Below are 22875 nucleotides of genomic sequence, written 5' to 3'. Positions count from 1 at the left end.
TGTTACAAAAATCTGATTATACAAATGACTTTTTCTGAGCTTCCTATTCTGTTTATTGGATTTTTGTTTATCGTCATGCAAATATCACATCATTCTAATTATTATAGCTTTGTAATGATTTATATATAATAACTGAGAGAGCAACTGTCTCTCACTTTGTTCTTTTTCAAAAATATCTTGGCTACTTTTAGTCCTTTTCTTTCCACATAAATTTTAAAATCAGCTTGTCACACAAACTAGCCCACTGGGATTTTAGTTATTATTGGCTAGAACAATAGTGAGTGAATTGACATCTTTATAATACTGAGTTTTCCAATCTGTTATCATGGCATATGTTTCTGTTTAATTTGTGTTCTTTAATTACTTTCATTGAAATGTTTTCTTCTTTTCTCATAGAAGTCTTATATATCTTTTGTGAATTTAATATTTGTAGTCTTACATTACATTCCCCAGTATATGGCAGCATCACCCAGTGGTTAAGGTCATGGATTCTGGAACTACATTGCCAGAGTGATCTTTGGCAAGATTTCTTAACCTCTCCTTCCCTCTATTTTCTCATATGTGAAATGGAGATAGTAACTGTACTTTCCTCACAGAGTAATTGTGAGATTAAATATGTTATCTCCCAAATTTAGAACATGGTAAGTACCTCATAAATAGAGATAAATGTCTATGAGATTGTATAGATTTACAAATTTTTCATTCATTTCATTATTCTCTTTTAAAAAGTTATTTTAGGTTATTAGTGGAGATATTTTGTTGAGCTCCATAAAAACTTTAATTTTTTAATTAAATGATTACACAATGTGCTTTCTATTGAATTTTTTTACATTCTTCATTGATATGTTATATTCTCTTCATACAGATCCTGTGCATTTCTTTTATATTTTTTGCTATTGTTAATATATTTTCCATGGTAATGTTTTAATTTGTTATTACTGGTAGAAAGTAAATTATTTTTTGTTACTGGTCACCCTATTTAATTCATATATATATATATATATATATATATATATATATATAAAATATAAATTTCCCTAGCTTTCTAATAATTATCTCCATTTTAACCAAATAGCAAGCACACCATACTTTTAGTTTCTTAGGTGTAAAGTTTGGAGTTTGTATTTTTTTATATCCATATGTAACAAATAACCATAAACAGTGGCTTAAAACAACACACATTTATTATCTCAGTTTCTGTCTATGTTCACCTTGGTTGGCCCCACTGTTCAGAGTCTCACAGGGCTGTAATCCAAGTGTCAGCTCTGGCTATGTCCTCATTTGAGACTCAGTTAGGGAAGGATCTATTTCCACACTCACAGAGATAATCAGCATTATTTCCTCATAGCTTTAGGACTAGGGATCTTGTTATCTGGTTGCATGAAGGCTAGAGGCCTTTGTAGGTTGTCAGCTGAAGGCTGCGCTCATCTCCTAGAGGTCATCTATTGTCTTTGCCGTGTGGTTTTTCTTAACATGGCTGCTTGCTTCTTCAAAGCCAGTAGAAGGGAAAGACTTCAGCAGGAAGGGCACAGAGTTTTATGTAATGCAATCATGTAATCACATCCATCCTATTACCTGTAACATACTGTGGTTAGAGAAAAGTCACAAGTCCTGTCAATACTCCAGAGAAGGGAATCTCATAAGGGCATGAGTAAGTACCAGGAGGGTGGGGATCATGGGGGCACCCTAAGATTACACCACAGAGCCTTTCTTTTAATTTATAGATCCTCTATTGACAATCCTCAGTTTTAAGCTACTACCATATCTAAGTTATTGCTATAGCTTTTAAAAACTGATATATATACCTCTGTTTCTGCCTAATAAAGCCTATTCTGTATACAGCAGCCAGAGTGAATCTATTAAAACACAGATCAGATCATCTCAATTCTATACTCAACAAGGTTTGTCATTTCATTAGGATGAAACCACACTCCACTGGTTTCTCATGTCATCAAAGAAAACTTCACAGTGGCCTAGAATCCTGTGTGATTAGGATAGGAACCCTAATATTACTTTGACATCATCTCCTGATACTTCCTCATTTATTCCACGTTAGCTCCATGGGCCCCCTTACTATTCTTCAGACATGTCAGATGTACTTTCACCTTAGGTCCTTTGCTCAGGCTACTCGCTGTGCCTGGAATCCCGCCGCCCCCCCCCCCCCCCCATCACTCCATGACTTGTGTCTGCATTTATTTTTGCCTTCACTGAAATGTCATATTGGTGGGGACTTTTGTAACCACCTTATTTAACATTGCACATGGTTATTCATCCACATTGCTCCCTTGGTAGCACTTTATATTTACTTCTCTGGTTTAATTGTATCTGTGCTGTTTTTTGTTTTGGTTTTAAACTTTCTATTTTGTTCATTGTGTATTCCCTGCCTCTAGTATTTTGCATTTCATACAGACTGGAATTTTTGTGCATGTGTGTGTAGTGATGTACTTAAAACAGTGGTAATACTTGATATTCAACCAATATTTCTTAAAATTAAGTATATTGAATTTTATATCATGGACAAAATGGTTTCCAAATAAACAGTTTTATCATCTTCTAGTAATGAATATTATTATCTCTTTTCAGATAGCATGCATCTCTATTTTTTCTCATTTTCTTTGCGTTGGCTTAAACTTTTAGAACTCTGTTAAATAATAATGGATGACTTTGCCTTTTTCATGACCTTAATGGGAATGCTTTTCCTGTTTATGCTTTTAGGTCTTGCCTTGAGATAAAATTTGTTTTGTAAATCAAGTTAAAGAAGTAACTTTTCTTTAATTTACGTAGAATATTTCGGAGGACAGGGAATAGAAAGTGGATGTTGAATTTTAAATCAAGTAGCTTTTAAGTATCTGGTCAGATGATTATATGGTTCTTTTCTATTACATATTGATGTCATGAATTACATGAGAAGATGCTTTCATATTAAATTATCCTTTTCTTCCTGGAATGAACTATCCTTGGTTACAGTATGCTATTCTTGTAATTTACTGCTGGATGAAATGTCCTAAGCTTTACATTATTCCTAGTACTTGTAAGATCTTAAAAGGCTTACACCATTTGTTATAGTTTCTATTTGCTCATTCTGTAATGAGAAAAATTTGGCTCAGGTGTTTATTTGCTTTCAGAGTTGCTCTGGTTTATCTTGTATCTTTTCATTGTCCATCTAGAGCCTATATAACCTTCTTTCAAATCATAAACTAGAGGACATTGAGAATCATCTTCATTACCTGTTCACTGAATTAGTAGCCTAAAGAAAAGAAAAAGTTCACTAGGTTCTCCTTAAACCTTTGTGTTTAAGAGAAGTTAGGGTGTCATGGTCTCAATTAGCCGGAATTTTTCTATAGGCCTAAGTTTTTGTGTGTGCTTTTTCCCTCTTTTGAGCTGTTCCCACCTAACCTTACAATGGACGTAATCAGTTTTATTTATTAATAATTGTTTCTATAGTCTATAACCCATAATAAATAATTGATTTGTTTGTGATTCCTCTTCCTACCTTGTTCCTTTTACTAAAAACTATAGTAGGACCAGGGAACCTCCTATGCTGTGCTATATTCCATTTCCACCGTTGCAAAAGAGGGTTATGTTTTTATCTGAGTGTACTCCTGGGTTGGTTAATTTCAGGTTCAGTTTCTGGGCAGAAGTATTTCATAGATGGTGCAGTGTACATTCTCTTGCATCACAATAGGAACCACAGGGTTTCTACTTGTTTCTCTTTTAGTAACATTAAGATAGATCAGTGTGTTTAGGTGCTCCCAGCTTTACAGGAGAATTAAAGTTAGCCATTGACATTTCACCTAATAAATATTTCCTGATCGGTAGCAAAATGATTCTGTCATTTCTTTTGTAATTGCTGATGAAAAAATGGTGGCAATCTGCAGTTTCTATGAATTTGCTGATGTTCGCTGTTTTATTTTTGTTTTTATTTATTTACTTTTTAGAGAGAGAGGAAGGAAGAGAAAGAGAGAGAAACATCGATGTATTATTCCCCCCATTTATGCTTTCATTGGTTGATTCTTTTTTGTGCATCAAGATGATGCTTCAACCAACTGAGGGAGACCAGGGCCTCCCTAACTAATTTTTAAATTAACTAGCAGTTGAGAAAAAACTTATTATTTCTAGATTTTAATTTTTTTAGAAGCTTGATTAGGAGTTACTCATGGTCTTTAAATAGTAATATTTCATAAGGAAAACTTTTGCAGCCTATTACTATTCAAATTGATTAAAATATATCTGAAATAACTATGTGATCTTTCTTAAAATTTGTATTCTTATATGCAAATATTTAAGACACCAAGAAAGTCTAAACTTTTGGAATCTATTTTGTAAAATCTACTTTTTATTGTTTCTGTTTATACAGGTTATTAAGTGTGATATGCTGTAATCTAGACACTCTCCTTCTATTAGAGGCTCAGTATCAAGTATCTGAAATATTGCTATGTGCTCAAGAAGAAAGTATCTTAGAGACCTCTGAAGGCCACAGGTAAAATAAAAGGAAAAGAAATGCCTATTAAAACATGATATAACAACATTTTTTTTTTTTTTTACAAATGCTCTGTATAGTTTGTTTAATGTTTCTCTACTCTTTGAATTCAACAGATTTAAATGACAGAGTAAAAAAAGCAATTAAAGCACACATGTCACAGTTAGAAATATTACGATAGATGTTCTTGGAGAGAACTTGCAGAGTACTTCTTTCTAAGTTTTGGTTTAACTTAGTATTTTGTTTTGTTTTTGGTTTTGTAAGTTAGTTAAGAACGAACTTTTTAAATGGGTCCACGTAGTTTTATCACCTTTAAATTCAGACCGCATGTGTAAGATGACTCATTAAACAAAATGTTTGATTTTGTGCCCCTTTTCTTCATTCTTTTAATTATGTTAGTTCATAGTCATAAATCCTGATTATTGCAAAATGAGGTTATGATCATATCCTGATAATTTTTCTGTTACTGTATCACACTTGCCATTACCTCAATATGGCTGAGATTTACTGAGTGCACATTCAAGAGCTGGTATTGTTTCTGTGTCTGTAATCTTCAAAAAAGTGTGCCTTCATCTTAGCTGGGCCTTGGAAAGTTCTAGAAAACCAGGCCTGTTACCGTGTATTCTAGGTTTGACATAGAAGGGTAGTATTGGCAGCTGCAGGATGTGTGGCAGCTGTTTAAAAGCAACATTCAGATTTTGAATTTAAGGCACTGGACTAGAACCTAAGGGAACATGGACTGAAAAGGTGCTAAAGTCATTGTAAAATAATGTGTATCTTGATCCCATTTTTAAAAATGCAGAAATACTTGTCAAGTAAATATTCTTTTATTAATTTTTTCCTTCCATTATATCAATTATATTTCCATAAATTCTTTGCTAGAGAGCGAAGAAAGCTGTAAGATACAGGGTAAATTTAACTCTTTTTAACTGATTCACTGATAATCTCAGAAATGTATGTGAACAAGCACAATGGACTGTGTACAAAGATGCTTAATGTGGAATGATCATAAAAGCACAAAAATTTTTTAAAAATATTTTATTTACTTGTTTTTAGAGAGTGTGGAAGGGAGGGAGAAAGAGGGAAAGAAACATTGATGTGAGTGAAATATTGATCAGTTGCCTCTCATATACACCCTAACTGGGGACCAAACCTACAACCCAGGCATGTGCCCTGACCAGGAATCGAGCCGGCAACTTTTTGCTTTGTGGGCCAGCACCCAACCCACTGAACTACACCAGTCAGGGCCCAGAAACATTTTTTAAATGTCCATCCATAGTAAGAAGTTCAAATATTTGGGGTACCTTTGTCTAGTGGTATACTATGCAGATATTAAAACAGAGTAGTTATACATGTTTTGATAAAGAATTATCTCCAAGGTAAAGTTAAGTGAAAAAGGAGAGACACAAACATTGTATACAGTGGTATATTTTGAAAAAAATATGGAGAAACATTTGAATATAGTCATAAACACATATTTGTTTTTATACAAAATCTCCAAAGGGGGGGGGAGAAAGAAACTTGTAAGAATTATAGCTCTATAGGAATTAGAGGGGAATCTGAGAGACTGGAAGGAAACATACTTCTCACTGTATATTTTTTAGTTTTTGAATTTGATGCAACTGCATATTTTATCTACTTAATAGCATTTGTAAATGGAGAGAAAAATGTTTGGTGGGTGCATTAAAGAGTCAAAAAGGGCAATTCAATATCATTCCCCAGAACCTGACAAAAATAACCAAATGCATATAAAACAAAGGGAAAATCTACTATCATCAATTTAGAGAACCGTTCAGACTTAGTCTACAAAAGTCAAAACATTTTGCTAGATACAATGAAATGGAACCAAAACATAACAATACTTAGGCATTTCCCCTTTCTTATCCTAGAAATAACCCCAAGGATTGAGTGGGGGTGGGGAAACAGCATATCATCAAAATTTTTAGCCACGAATACATGAAGGGCAGTCAAGGACAGTCAAAATTAGGCAAATACTAATAGGGGAGGGAAAGAACTCAAGAAAGGATGTCATGGCTTCTGTTAATGTGAAAAACAACGAAATATTATTCACAAAAAAGGAAAAATGGAAAAAGAAAAAAACAAATACATAGGGTAGAGAAAGGTACGTTTATAGTTGTTCATATGAAAAATAATACAATAATTAATAATACAAAAATAAATTGTGTATTGTGTACTCACAACTAAAGACTTACTTTTGCCCCATCTGCATTTCTAAGTAAAAACAACAAATCGTCTCTTATCTAGGTTTTTCTACAGAAATTGGCCTTTTTTCTTTACATTCTACTGACTTGATTTTAAAACTAAATTATATTTAATTAGGTCACAAAATTGATGTTTATTTTTCAGGGATTTTATCATTGATGGCTTATCAGTAGAGAGAAATCATGTTCTTGTTAGAATAAATCTTATTGGTGGACCAATGGAACGAATTTTGCCTGCCAGGATACTAGAGAAGGTGAGTGGGGTAAGAGGAGGAAATGTTTTTCTGACATATTTTAAAGCAAGGTAGCCAACTCCGTTGACACTAACCAACAACTCTCAAATGTCTACGTCACAGAGGTGAACTTTTATTAGTAGAAAAACTTTAGGATGAAAGCAAACACTTTCAAACAAAATACTGTTCTTCATGGCAATGGGTCATGGGTACTAGTTTCTGTTGCAGAGTATTATTTTATTTAAAAGTTGTCATCTTCCTTGTGTGTCTTTGAATTTTTTAGTTTTGATGTCTTTCTCTTTCATGTCACTTGATTTTTATTAGGTGACTATTTTCTTTTGTATTTGATTAGCAATATGTGTACCTCTCCTGCCATTGATATTAATAGGAGTTCTCTTGAGGGTTTGGGTTTCTTATGTTAAGTGCACTTCGCTTTGGCTGTCACTCTGGGACAGATGGGAGAGAAGTGACTGACAGTACAAGAGAAACTGTTATGTGTGCAACATAGGAAATACAGGCTTCTTTTGAAGGCTATAAATTTTCTTTCATGAAAAAAATATGAAAGACATCACTATCAGTTCTACTTACTAGAACAAGTTGACCGTGTTTGTCTATTGCTTATTTAGTGTTGTTTCTATGTTATTGCATTTGAGTTATTATTCATTAGAGCATTGAATTATAACAGCTTTTGTTTAGTTAGGGTATACCCTAGAATTTTTATGAAACATAGCCAATTTCAATGAAAAATATTTCATAAAGCCTTAAAATTCAGTGTTATTTTAAACTGCTTTCTAAGTCATCTGTCTTATTTTTAGGGTGATGACCCATATCCTTGGCCAATGTTTTCATCATATCCTTTACCAAACTGCTATCTGTCAGAACTTACAAAAAATGCTGATCTAAAACAAGGTAAAATATTTGCTATCAAATGTCATGTTATTTTAGTGCTTTTGTTATAATTTGGAAAAGAAAGTAATGAAAAAGAAATAAATACTGTTTTCGTTCTGCTTGTGAATGTATATACATTTATGCTTATTTCTTTGTACTTTAAAAGTTTCTTATGAAATTAATATTTGTATGATGCCAGATAGTTTTTTAAAATTTTGTATTATGTTTTTTTCCTTTACCCATCAGTCCCCTTATACCTGTCTTTGCTCCACCCCCGCAGTTACCACGCTGTTGTCCATGTCCGTGAGCCATTTTTCCTTCTGCTCAATCCCTCCACCCTCTATCCTGCCCACCCCAACTTAGCTGTCATTCTGCAACTATTTATGAGTTTGTCTCTATTTTCCTTGTTAATTCAGTTTGTTCATTAGATCCCACATATGAGTGAAATTATATGGTATTTGTCTTTCTCAAACTGGCTCATTTCACTTAGTATGATGCTCTCTAAGTCCATCCATACTGTTGCAAAGGGTAGATTTTCTTTTTTATGGCCAAGTAGTATTCCATTGTGTAAATGTTCCATAGTTGTTTTATCCACTCCTCTACTGGTGGACACTTGGGGTTCTTCCATATCTTGGCAATTGTAAATAATACTGTAATGAACATAAGAGTGCTTATATTCTTTCAAAGTAGTGTTTTGTGTTTCTTCGGGTATAGTCCCAGAAGTGGGATTGCTGGATCAAAAGGCAGATCAATTTTTAATTTTTGAAGGTATCTCTATACTTATTTCCACAGTGGGTGTACCAATTTGCATTCCCATCAACAGTGCAAAAAGGGTTCCCCTTTTCCATATCCTTGCCAGTACTTGTTGTTTGTTGATTTATTGATGATTGCTAGTCTTACAGGTATAAGATGATATCTCATTGTGGTTTTAATTTGCATCTCTCTGATGATTAGTGATGTTGAGCATCTTTTCATATGCCTACTGGCCATCTGTATTTCCTCTTTGGAGAAGTGTCTATTCAGGCCCTTTGCCCATTTTTTAATTGGGCTGCTTGTTTTTCGGGTGTTGAGGTTTGTAAGTTCTTTATACATTTTGGATATTAACTCCTTATCAGATGTATCAGCAACTATGTTCTCCCATTCTGTGGGTTGTCTTTTTATTTTGTTGATGGTTTTCTTTCTGTGCAAAAACTTTAATTTTATGTAATCCCATTTATTTATTTTATTTTCTGTTTCCCTTGCCTGGGGAGATATAGCTGATAAAATATTGCTACAAGCAATGTCTGAGATTTTGTTGCCTAATGTTCTCTTCTATGATTTGTATGGTTTCTGGTCTAACACTTAAGTCTTTAATGCATTTTGAACTTATTCTTGTGTGCGGTGTAAGAAGGTGGTCTAGTTTCATCTTTTTGCATGTATCTGTCTAATTTTCCCAACACCATTTGTTGAGTAAACTATCTTCAGCCCATTGTATGTGCTTGCTTTCTCTGTCGAATATTAATTAACAATAAAGGTGTGGGTTTATTTCTGGGCTTTTTATTCTGTTCTGTTGATCTGTGTCTGTTTTATGCCAGTACAGTACTGTTTTGATTACTATACCTTCCATGTCTTTGTGTGTTTTTCAGTTTATTTTTCTTGTGATTGATTTCTAGTTTCATAGCTCTGTGGTCAGAGAAGATGCCTGGTATGATTTCAGTCTTCTTAAAATATTGAGACTTGTTTTGTGTCCTAACCTAACATGTGGCATATTATAGAAAATGTTGCATGTGCATTTGAAAAGTATGTATATTCCGCTGCTTTGGGGTGAAATGCTCTGAAGATATCAATTAAATCCATTTGATCTAATGTGTCATTTAAGGCCATTGTCTCCTTGTTGATTTTCTGTGCTAAAGATCTATCCACTGAAGTCAATGGGGTGTTAAAACCCCTGACTATGACTGTATTTCTGTTGATCTCTTCCTTTATGCCCATCAAAATTTGCTTCACATGTTTAGGTGCTCCTATGTTGGGTGTGTAAATGTTTATGAGGGTTAATGTCCTTTTGTTGGATTGTTCCCTTTGTCATTATTTAATGTTCTTCTTTGTCTCTTACAATAGCCTTGATTTTAAAGTCTGTTTTTTGGCTATAAGTATTGCTACCCAGATTTCTTTTTGTTTCCATTTGAATGAAATATCTTTTTCCATCTCTTCACTTTTAGTCTGTGTGTATCTTTCAATCTGAGGTGGGTCTCTTGGAGGCAGCATATATATGGGGCTTGTTTTCTCATCCATTCAACTACCTATGTCTTTTAGTTGGAACATTTAAGCCATTTACGCTTAAGGTGAATATTGATAGGTATGTATTTAGTGCTATTTTAATGTTAGATTATTTTCCTCTGGTTTTTTTTTTTCTTCCTCTTTTTCTTCTTCTTCTTAAAGCAAGCCCTTTAACATTTTTTTTGCAGTACTTTTTATTAACAAATTCCTTTAGCTTTTACTTGTCTGTGAAAGTCCTTATTTCACCATTGATTTTAAATGATAGCCTTGCTGGGTAAAGTAGCCCTGGTTGCAGGTCCTTGCTTTTCATCACCTTGAATATTTCAGACCACTCCCTTCTGGCCTGGAATGTTTTTGTTGAGAAATCAGATGACAGTCTAATTAGTGATCCCTTGTAGTTAACTACCTGCTTTTTTCTTGCAGCTTTTAGGATTCTCTCCTTGTCTTTAGGCCTTACAATTTTAATTATGATGTGTCTCAGTGTAGGCCTCTTGGGTCCAACTTGTTTGGGACTCTCTGAGCTTCCTGAATTTGTGTGTCTTTTTCCTTCATCAGATTAGGTAAGTTTTTGGTCATTATTTCTTCAAATAGGTTATTGATCCCTTGCTCATTCTCTTCTCTTTCTGGTATTTCCATGGTCCAAATGTTGTTACATTTCATGTTGTCCCAAAAGTTTCTAAGTTCTCCTAATTTTTTAAAGATCTTTTTTTCTTTTTGCTGCTTGCTCTACTTGGGTATTTTTTCTTACCTTATCTTCAAAATCATTGATTCGATCCTCTGCTTCATCTAACTTACTATTTATTCCTTCCAGTGTATTATTTATTTAAGATATTGCATTCTTTATTTCTGACTGGTCCATTTTTATAATATCTATGTCTTTTTTCATGCTTTGAGTTTCCTTATAATCATTACTCTAAACTCTATCTATTAAATTGCTTGCCTCCATTTTATATAGTTCTTCTGGAGAGTTCTCTGTTCTTTCATTTGGGTCCTGTTTCTTTGTTTTTCTTTTCTGGCTGCCTCTTTGTGTTTTTTTCTATGCAACAGGTAGATTGCAAGAGTCTGATGCAGGCCCAAGTCAAATCCTGCTTATTTATCTCTATCCCTATTTGGAGCTATCAGAAACCCATAGCATGTGGCTCCCTCTGCTGGACCTGGGTGTGTGCAGAAAGGATCAGGCTGCTGACCAAGGCCAGCTTTCATTAACTTCAGTTCTGGGGGAGATTCAGCTGAAGTCTCAGAGCTGTCAAAGATCCACCTCTGCCTGCAGGCTTTTTATAGGTTTAATCAGTGAATGTCTTCCACTGTACTCCTCAACAGCGAGGTTCAAGCACCACAGGGTGGGGCAGAGTAGTTTTGGTGGACAGAACTATTGCTTCCCCTCAGGCTGATGACATTCAGAGAGGAGCGCTCTGCCTGAGAAAGATGACTCTTGCAGTATGTGGAATGACCCAGCATAGGGATCCTGGCAGCTATTCCTTCAGTTCTCTCCACAGAGCCATGAGCCCCAGACTGTCCTTCTGTGTCTCTAGTCTACTCTGCCCTCCTTCTTCAGGTGCCCAGGGTCAGTGGCTGCAAACAAAATTTTGTGCATTGGCTCTTTAAGAGGCTCTCTGCATCCCCTGCTCTCTCTCCCTAGCAGACAGAAACCTTGCTGCTTTTTCAGATGGATATTATCTGTGTTTCTTTCCCAGCTCTGGTACTATAGGCTGGGGAGCCCAGCTTGGGATTTAGATCCTATACTTCTCAGGAGTACCCCTCCTGGCCACTGAAATTTCCCTCCAGCACTTAAGCTGATGCCTGTGGAGCCCGGCATGCCCTCTTGCGCCTCCTCCACACTCCCTACCAGTCTTACTGTAGTGATGTGGCTTCTTCCGTCTGTCTGTGGTTATAAGGCTTCTCTCCAGCTAGTGTTCAGTTGGTTATTCAGGATGATTTTTCTATAATTTATTTATTTATTTATTTATTTATTTATTTATTTATTTTTAATGTTTTTTATTGATTATATTGTTACAACAGTTCCAATTTTCTCCCCTTTGCTCCCCTCCACCCAGCATCTCCCTCCCCCAGCAATCCCCCCCCAAGTCCATATCCCTGGTTCGTAAAAAATAACTATCCCCCCCCTCTCAAATATTAGGACCCTTTGTAATCTTGTAAAGGACAATGGGCGAAGGTCTCAGATTTTTCTATAATTTAGTTGTAATTCCAGTTTGGTCCTGGAAGGAGTTTAGTGTAGCTTCCACGTACTCCTCTGTGATCTTGGGTCCCAAACAGTTTTTATTAGAACATTTTTTGGCTTAAAAGTATCATTAATGATTTTTGATTAATTAATTTTAGGTATGTAGAACTTTATTTAACAGAGTAATATTTTTTAGTATCTGTGTACCTTACATGTACTTTGTGCTCAAGACTTGCACTATAAATATATAAGTTATATATGTTAATAAAATAAAAATTCAAGTAACTGCTTTAGAAGAGTTCATGAATTTTCAGAGAATACATTCAAATAATCAGATAATTGGATGGTAACACAGTGTCACAGGAGCTAAATATCCAATAAAATTATACTTTAAGCAGGGTGTGAAATTTAAATTAAATATGTTTTCTGCTTAATAGAAGAGATTTTTCGACAGAAGAAATGAAAGAGTGGCTAGATAGAGCAAATTCAAAGAACTATGAGTAGTTCAAGGCTGACTGAGATTTATAATATGAATGTAAGAGTCACCAGAGATGAGGCTAGACAGGTGAGCTAAGTACAGACATAAGGCTAGTATAGCTCAAGTTCAGGTGTTTAGACTGTTTTCATAAGAGCTATGAAATTCAAACAGTTTTTAGATTGGAGAGTCTAAGATAAAATATAAAGACATATGAACAAACTATTCATTAATTTGAGAAGTTTAATCTTACACCAACATGAATTTATTCATAATACCATCAAACTTTCATTGGAAAGAAATAACATAAGATTAATTTCATATAGGCTAAGTTATATAGAGTGATTGTTAAAAATAAGAATTTTTTAATGAGGTTTTATATGCCATTTAACTTTCCTTGCATCTATTTGTTTTAAAACTATCAATAGAGGCCATCAGTTGGCATACATTATTTTTGTTTCTATTCAGTGTTTGAGATATACATTATATATCTCAAAATTGCATTATATATCTCAAAATTGGATGGAAACAAAAATTTCATTTTTTCTCTCTCTACTTAGATGTTAAGGAAAAAGGAAGTATGAGGGAGGTTTTTAAAGTTTTTAATATTTGTCTTTATAACTCACTTTACAAATTTTGCCTTTGTGTTTTTCTCTATTGTGATCTATCGTTTTCAGAATGTGGGAGTGATACTAAGTATTTTTCAAGAAGAGACTCTTGAGAGAGTCTCTTTTGGACTCTTTTTCTATTGATTCTTATCTTTCAGTGAACACAAACTGTTCTCAAACTGTTAACTCTCATATTCTCCAGTCTTACTTTTGGTCTTTTTAAGCAGCCCTTATAGTTGGTCATTCTCGTTTTAGGGTTCATCATTTATTCTCCCACTCATTCCTTTGTGTAACATGTTTCTTGAGTGCTGATTGTCATGTGCTTTACTAGACATTGGAGATAAGTTGATGTATAAGGCATGGTCCATTCTCAGTGTCTCAGCTCTTTATCTGATCTCTTTTTCTTGTTATGATATAATGTTGCTAAGTTTCTCTTGGAAACAAATATTTATCCGTTTTTTTAATAAGAAATTTATGATCAGTTTTATTGCATGACTGCCACATTCGATAATTTGTTTTATCAAACGAGTTTGGTAAAAATTTGCCTTATTTTAAATTGAACAAGCCAGACAGAAATCAAAAGGCAAGACTAGGTGGACACTTCCCTGAGTAAAAGAAAATATGTTATCAATTCCTGGAAATCAGTGCTCAGAGGAGTGTAATTTTACTCCTTGCCCTACTCTTGTAAGTGATTTGGAGAAGGGAGTAATAACAGCTTCTTTGTCTAGTATAGAATATAACTGCAGGATGGTTATTAACCACAATGGGCCCATAACGCTGCCAGGCAGTCATACTTTGTGCTGCAGGTCCATTTACTCTCCTAGTGTCCTAGATGACTACCATCACATCTTTCATCAAACATTCCTCATCTCTTCCCCATCTGTCCTGTCAGATGATAACTTTATTTGCTCTCTTATTGGCAAAAAAAGAAACAGAAAAAAGTTTCCATGTGCTCCTGATACCTATGAACTCAACTGTATCTGTGCCAACCTATCTTTTATTACTGTTCATAAACTGCCTATGTTACTTACAAAAGCCAGCTTCTCCATTTGTGCACTACATTTCTTACTCTTCCTTCTCAAAGATATTGCTTCTAACAGTTCTCTCTTTTTCTTTATTGGTTATTTTCTTTAGGGAGCCAGGGTGAATCTCCATTGTAGCTTTTCCATAAGCCAACAAGAATGAGGTTAATTCTTCCATATTTAAAATACCTTATTTTGAACCCCTTCCCCTCACTACAGTCTCATTTCTGTATTTTTACTGTAACATTTCTTGAAGGAATTTCTAATCTTGGTGTTCCAGTTACCTTTCCATTCTGTCTTGAAGCCACTTGAAACTAATCAGGCTCTCGCCCCCGCCATTCCACAATGTTGGAATCTACTGGTCAGATCTCAGTCCTCGCCCTACTAGACCTAGTATTACCACTGACCATTTTTGACCCCTCCCTCTTTTTTGAAACACTTTATTCCTTTGGCTTTCAGAACATACATTATGTGATTTTATTGGCAAATTCTTCTATCTCCTTTGTTGGATCCGTCACCTCTCTTCAACCTCTAAACTTTGGATTACCTGAAGTCTTAGTTCCCAGTTGCCTTTTTTCCCCTTAGCTGTACTTACTCTGGGAGAATCTCTTCTAGTTTATGACTGAAATACTGCCCACCATCCTTACGGCTCTCAGATTTATATTTTTGACCCCTATCTTACCCTGAACTCTGTACTCACATCTAACACTCTGTTTGATACCTCTGCTAGGAAGATTAATAAGCATATCAAACTTAAGTCTCAGATAAACTTCTGATACTCCCTCAAAATCTATTTCTTTGGTATTCTTGCTCATTTCAGAAATGGCAACTTTGTGTTCCAGGTTCTTGAGGGAGTAAACCAGAAGGCATTCTTTGGCTCTTTTCTGTCTTCAGACCCTACATCTAATCTGTTGGCCTATGCCCTTGACTCTACTTATCTGAAAAAACCACTTTCACCTGTCTCTCACTTGTAGTATTGCAGTAGCCTGCTAATTGTTCAGTGTGTTCTCAACACAGCAGCCAGTGCAATGCTGTTGAAATGTGGGCTGGATCATATTACTCCCCTAATTGAAACCCTCCAATGACTTTCTTCCTGTCAATTTAATAGCAATATCTGATAATTTCTCCTAATAATAGTGGTCCTGCATTTACTGTGATTATAGTTAAGCAGGAGAGAATGATCTAGGCACCAGTGGACAGACCAGAGATTTTACATAGTTACATTTTGAATCAATTATGAATAAAATATATGTGACTCTGATATTGCTGATGTGTTACTGATGCTGTACTCATAGTAGAATAGCAGAGAAAAAGAAAGGAGATCAGAATCATGTCTGGCTTTCAGTGTACCTAAGAGAATATAGTGATGATATATCCATGAACTCAATGAGACAAGTGGAGCGAAATGCATATCTAGCAGGTATAAAGCTAATTTGAAAGTAATGTTTCTGGTTAAATGCATTGCAGTATGTTAAACATTATGTATTTTTTTAAAATACTGTGTTTAAGCTAGTAATATTTTATGGCACAAATCACTATTTTAAAGGCAAGTGTTCCTATACATTTCATTTTGCTTTTTTGATTTGGAAGTAATGACTCATTGATTCTGATAGGTGTTGTTTTAGTTGTCATTTGTACTGAAAAATTTTTGTGATATTATTTCATTGTTATGGAAGAAGAATCACTTCAGTTGTGTGCACATGGCAACATCTTTCTGATTTGTCTCCCAGCTTTGAGATTTATCCTCCTTGCTACAGTTAGCATCTCCTCATCTATTAAATTGCCTCTTGTTAGCTCATTGACATCAGTGTTAGCTATTAGATAATTTATCTTATCTGTGAATAAGACTCTTGAGGTATCATCTGGTTCAGTTATTTTTTTATCTACATTTTTAGGGTTATCACATTAAAATTTAAAAGCCCTTTAAAAGCTACTGATTAACATTTTACATGTGCATGTATATTTGTACACATGTATAAGTGCATGTGTGTGCATGTACATATATGTGCCTATATGTAGATGTAATGTGTAAGATATGAGCATAAAAGTTATACATAATGATGTATAAATCATTCTACATACATGAAAAATTTCCTTTCATGTGGTAGAAACAACCTTCAGAAGATCAGCTCTCTGTTACCTGAGAGTTTAGATAAGTAAGAGGAAATGTGTTAGTGCAGTAACTTACTGTTACCTGTGCAGAAGATAAGGAAGAGGCAAGGGAAATGGAGAAGGGAGGGTTGTACACTGTTAAAATCAAGTCCTGGTGGCAAGTCAGGTTGTGTTAGAAGGAACTACTGGAGATTGACTCATAATGCCTTTCCTATATGAAACGAGATTGTAAGATAGCAGTCAGTTGTGTGTGTGTGTGTGTGTGTGTGTGTGTGTTCCTAAGCTAAAATAAGACCACCTAGGAATTATACCCCTAACTGGCCTGTCTGCTCTACTGCATTCCATTTTGGTATATTCCGGATGCAGATTTCTTTCTCTAGGGAGGAAGGGAAATCCACTACTTCCATACTGAGAAATAAAAATGGCTCAAGAAGTTGGATAGCACACGCTGGTTACTGGAAGCATCAGAGATGTATCTCAGTAATATAAGACATTTGCTCTTTTTACTTCCTTTTCTACCATTAAGTATGTATTTTGTTACTTTTATAATGATTACTTAGGCTGAATTATAAAATAATCTGCAATTTAGATTGTATCTGTATCCTCTATACCTATTGCAGATGTCTCTGGATATATTTGGGGGTGTGGTTCCAGGACCCCCAAAATTGCCAAAATCGCACATGCTCAAGTCTGTTAGTTCTCCATATCATTGGGTTTCTCATACGCAGATATAGAAGGCCAACTGTACTGTGGAATTTCTGTCTTTATTGAGAAACCATTTGGATTTATATTTACCCAGCTGAGGCTGGTATCTCCAAAGTGGAGAACAGTAGAGAATAATTTCTTGGCATTTCCTGTGTGTTTCTACTACTCCTAACAGGGCTTACAGAATAGCAGAAGTATAGCACTGACTCAGGGTCGCTGGCAGCCAGGTCACTTGGTGTTGATCGCCTTTCTTTGATCTTTAAAATTCACATAACTACTCAATTGAAAGCCTCAAACACATTGGTAATTGCTAAGGCAAATGAATTCCTCAGTGTTCCTAGGAACTCCTCAATAGTCACTCTTTACCCATATATCCCTCCTGAGGCCATTTTTGAAAATTTCCTCCTTAGGGATTTCTAAGAAGTAAACAGCCCTTTACCCTATTACCCTGGCTGGTTTGGCTCAGTGGATTGAGCGTCGGCCTGCGAGCTAAGTGTCGCTGGTTCGATCTTCCAGTCAGGGCACATCAGAGAAGGAAAACTCTGACTCCAAAAAACCTCCGCTGCCTTGCGGCATACCTCTTCAGGGGAAAGGCTAAGGGAGTAAACCCCGACAGAAAATCCGGAGCCGGAGTCCCTAAGGCGGTTTGACGTTGTAGTCAACACCGGCAACTCCTGCGGCGCACCTGAAGCCAAGCTGTATTGACTCCGTCTTTCCCTTGGACCCTTCGGCTGCGAAGAGAGGGGGGGTCTGCTGCATGGACAACAGCAGACCCTCCATATCACCCTGCCCAGGCTCTGTAGCTTCAGCTTCACTGGAGAGGACACTCCAGCGTCATCGCAAGATGTCGATTCAACACGGGAGGAGACAGATACCGTGTCACTCCCGAGTCGGACTGCACAGCCATTCTCGGCAGTGCAGATAGACTCTTCAGAAGCTACACCATCGTCTCTCGAGACGGACGGCTGCCGACGAAACAGCCCTTTGCCGTATACTTCATCTCATGTCTTTCCTCTTTCTATAGTAATTATCCTACATATTCTTTATCAACCATGTGGGTCCTTTTTAACTTTTAAAAACCAACTTTAGTTATTTATTTACCTTTACTATATGTTTTTATTTATTTATTTATTTAGAATTTGTTTGTTTTTAGAGAGAGGGGAAAGGAGAAAGAGAGAGAGAGAAACATCACTGTGTGGTTGCCTCTCACTCATGCCCCCAGCTGGGGACCTGACGTGCAACCTAGTCATGTGCCCTGACTAGGAATCGAACCAGCGACACTTGGTTCGCAGGCTGATGCTATTTTTTTTATTTTTTATTGCATTTTTTCCATTGCCATTTATCCTTCTCATAAACCCCTCCTCCCCGCAGTTACCGCACTGTTGTCTATCCCATAGGTGTCATCCTGCTCTCTGAGTCTGTCTCTATTTTGCTTGTTAGTTCAGTTTTTAAAAACAGCTTTATTGAGAGAAAAATTAACATACCATACACTTCACCCATTTAAAGTGTGCAGTTTTATGTTTTTTAGTATACTGTATTCACAGATCTATGCAGCCGTCACCACAAGCAATATTAGAACATTGTATGACCTCAAAAAGAAACCCAATACCCCCTTTCCCCTCCTTCCCTCACCCAGCCCTGTGCAACCACTAATCTTCTGTCTCGAGAGAATTTTTAGTCTGGACTTCCATATGAAAGGAGTAATGTAGTATGTGATATTTCGTCACTAGCTTATTTTCTTTGGCATAATGTTTCCAAGTTTTATTCACGTAGCATATGTAAGAACTTCCTTCTTGCCTTTTTATGGTCAAATACTATACCATGGTATAGCTGTAAAATAATTTCTTTATACATTTGCCTGCTGATGGACACTTGGATTGTTTCTACCTTTTGGCTGTTATAAATAGTGCTGTACAAATTTCTGTCTGAACCTGTTTTCATTTATCTAGAGTACATGCCTAGAAGTGGAATAAAGGAATTACATGGTGATTCTCTGTTACTAGTTTGGGAACTGTTTCACTTCTTTAAAGCACTTGTGCCACCACTTTACGTTTCCACTAGCAGGGTATGAGAGTTCTGATTTCTCTACATCATTGTTTGTTGCGATCTGACTTTTGATCCTAGCTGTCCTACTGGGTGTGAAGTGTCTCACGGTGGTTTTGATTTGCATTTTCCTGATTAGTAATAATTTTGAGCACCTCTTCATGTTCTCATTAGCCATTTGTATGTATCTTACTTGGAGAAATGGTTATCAGATCCTTTGCCCATTTTTAAATTAGGTTTATTTATTTATTTATTTTTATTATTTTGTAGTAAGGGTTCTTCATATATTCTAGATATATCTTTTATCAGATACATGATTTGGAAACTTCTTTCACATCTTATAATACATTCAACTTATGCCTCTTTTTTCTTGATGTTCCCTATTCCAGGAGTGCTGACATATATTCTTACATGGATCGTTCCTTCCAAATTTTCTGAGCTTAATCTGAATGTTTACTTCTTCAGAGAAGTTATCTCCACCTTATCTAAAATACGCTTCTTCCCTTGCTTATCACTCCCTGGCTCCCTGCTTATTTCTCTAACAGCACTTAAACCTTATTCTGAGCTTATATATTTATTTGTTCAATGTCTGCTGGCCTCGGATGTAACCTCTGTGAGACAGAGATGCTGTCTGCCTTAGTTAGTAGGTAGTAATAAATATTTATTAAATGAACATATGAATTAATATTGAATTTCTTCTATCTTTCTTTTTCCCATCATCAAACTCTTACAAATATTTATCAGTGGACAGTGGGACTTTCTTCCAGGCTACTCTGATGTAAGTTTAGACATTTTTACGCATACCTGGAAAAAATTCTGATCTCATTCTTTAGAGCTTGAATAGCTTTGCAGTTAGAAGACTCCTTGAGCTCGACTTCTAGAGATCTCATTTATGAAATAGACACTGCTATTATAGTTATTTTATCATTTACAAAGTGGCCCTTTATATTTTTATAGCACATAAAAGTTGTTCATTTTTAACAATTGAAAAAATAACCAAAAAACTGCACAGCCTTTATTCTGTGAATAGTTTAAATTTAATCTTTTATAGCTTCAGTATCTTAACTTCACTGATTCCTCTATGCCTTTCTACTTATCTGGTAGAAAATTGATTTTCTGCCTGGCAAAACATTCTCTTTCAATACTATATAAAAGGATAAGTTCCATGGTAATAATCATTCCTTTAATGTAATACACCAAATAATATTAAAATATTTATCAAATTGTTTAGATATTTTTAATTAGATATTTTTAGATGACATTATCTCTATATGAGAAAACATCATTTTAAAGTTCATAATATGTGAGATATAAATATCTTGGTATAGTTCTTTCTTTTCTTTCTTATTTTTTTTTTTTTTTGCCTCAACATGAGTAATTTTTTATCTACAAATTAAACGAAAAAAGAAAGGAAGCTGTTATACAGAAGTGAAGCAAATTTCAGTTAGAGCTTTCTTTTCACAGTTTATAAATTTTCATCTCTGAGTGAATTCAGTATTAAATATGTGTTTAATCATTCAGTTCTCTGTGTTGATCAAATGTCTGTGAGCACCAGAATATGTTCTTAGGAAAAGACCATGACTCTAAGCCACTATATTAAATCTGTATTATTTGCATAAATTTGGTACTTTATAAAAGTACCAGTGAAAATGCAAACCACTGGTAGTGTTTAGGTATTAATATTTGGGGGGAGTGGAAATGGCTTTTTGATAGGTATTATTATATGCATATATAAACTTATTTTACATATTTTATAGTTTCAGACTACTGTTTATAAATGAGTTAATCACTGCAGTGTATTTTGGTCAATAAGGACACAAATATGAATGGGTAAAGTTTCTAAATTAGAGATGGAGCTGAGGAGCAAGAGTATCTTATTTCCTACCTCTGGAGTGATGCAATACTCAGTGAATGAGCAGTAAAGTTCATGGGGTTTGTAGTTATGTTCTTACGATGCCAACATATGTATCCTCATTCTTAAGACATTCTGATATTACTTTAAGTTGTGTGCATTAAAATACATTGAAATTTAGTCTTTACACCTGTAAATACTGTTATTTTGTTATTGGAGCAGTATCCCTTTTTTTAAATGTTTATTAAATTTATTGGGGTAATGTTGGTTAATAAAATTATATAGGTTTCAGGTGTACAATTCTATAATATACAACCTGTATATTGTACTGTGTGCTCACCACCCAAATTCATGTCTCCTTCTCTCACCATTTATCCCCTCTTTACCCTCTTCTACCTCCCCTCACCCTGAAACAACATCTTTCTTATTCTATAAGACAGTTTTCATTTATTTTGATTTTGTTTAATAAATTTTTATGCCCTTACTGGGTTTATTTCTTTATTCACTGATCCTGCTTCTTGCTGAAATGCTGATAATTTCTCTTTTCAGAGATTAAATCCTTGCCCATTTCCTAATGAGTTATCTTCATGCCTTTTTATCTGCAAATGGGATGACTATCCATTATACAATCCTAATAGTATAGATTCAAAATTGGAATGCTATCTACATAGTATGTAAAAATAAACTTTTTAAGAAAATAAAGGGGAGAATGAAATGACATACAGTGGAAACTATATTTTAATAAAAGGATGAAAATTGCCCAATTAGCAGATGAGTAGACTAGACTGCCTTCATTGCTAGTCTGACAATTATGTAAGAATTAGGATTACCACTTTTTTCCAATCAACTGAAAACAGAGTCGCAGAGGAAGGTATGTGAAAGTACTTTGAAAAATAGCATGGTACTGTATAAAAAGTAATACAACATGATGATGAATTGTTGTTTCTTCCGATTTTAAAAGCCTTCTTGCCTTATGTCTTGCACATATAATCAGTCTATAAATATTTTTGGTAATGAATTTGCCCTTTTATCAAATATTTCTTAGGTCTTTATGTTGAGTCAGACATATTCTCTTTTTTTTCCATTATTATTCCTAACCTTGGAATTAAGATTTATTTTTTGCAGATAAAGGTAAATGACTTTTATTTGATATCATCTTATTAATTAAGGAAATTGGGAGTATGAAATTAAGGTTTTTTCCAATGTAATAAATCTTGAGCTGTAGCTGTTGAGAAACTTAGTTTAAAAATCAAAGTAAGTATTATTTTGAATAGTAAAATTTTCATTTCTATGTACTTTTTACTTTTAAGTTTGAAACAAATATATCTATGTCAAACAGGGGAAACAGATCACCTACTAGATTAGGTACAGGTGATAAGGTAAAACAAATTCCTTATTTTTTTAAGACTTTTCACTGATTTCTCCTGTACTATATGCTTAATTATTACATATTAAAGAAAAGTAAAACTGATACAATATTTCCAAATTAGGAATAATCTATATAAAATATAGATTTCATGTGTTAAGTACCCACAGATGTTCAGACAAAATTAAGATGTGTAAGACAGCAGATACTCCCAAATTTAGAGGTACAGAGAATTTTTGTAATACAGAGAATTTAAGCATCTTTCCAATTGCTTCTTGAATATATAGAGTGTGGAGCACTCCAAAGTCTAACATTCTTTATTATAACAAGAGTAAATTTACACAATGGAATACCATGCAGCAGAAAGAAAGAAGGAACTCCTACCTTTTGTGACAACATGGATGGAACTGGAGAGTACTATGCTTAGTGAAATG

The 22875-nt window shown here is 34.9% G+C and overlaps 1 protein-coding gene across 1 annotated transcript in view; it reads left to right on the top strand.

Moving 5' to 3' along the window:
* TBC1D32 (TBC1 domain family member 32) overlaps positions 1–22875 on the top strand; it is a 168495-nt gene that overhangs the window by 92510 nt on the left and 53110 nt on the right. Inside the window, exons 23-25 of the mRNA XM_090280627.1 lie at positions 4358–4480; positions 6848–6956; positions 7751–7844. Of these exons, the coding sequence (XP_090136753.1) occupies positions 4358–4480; positions 6848–6956; positions 7751–7844 (326 nt within the window). The remainder of the gene's footprint in view (positions 1–4357; positions 4481–6847; positions 6957–7750; positions 7845–22875) is intronic.

Source organism: Furipterus horrens, unplaced genomic scaffold (assembly GCF_987537825.1).
Source record: "Furipterus horrens unplaced genomic scaffold, mFurHor1.1.pri manual_scaffold_6, whole genome shotgun sequence".
Taxonomy (NCBI): Eukaryota; Metazoa; Chordata; class Mammalia; order Chiroptera; family Furipteridae; genus Furipterus; species Furipterus horrens.
The sequence above is the reverse complement of the archived record's forward strand: the minus strand, read 5'-3'. Positions and strand labels throughout refer to the sequence as shown.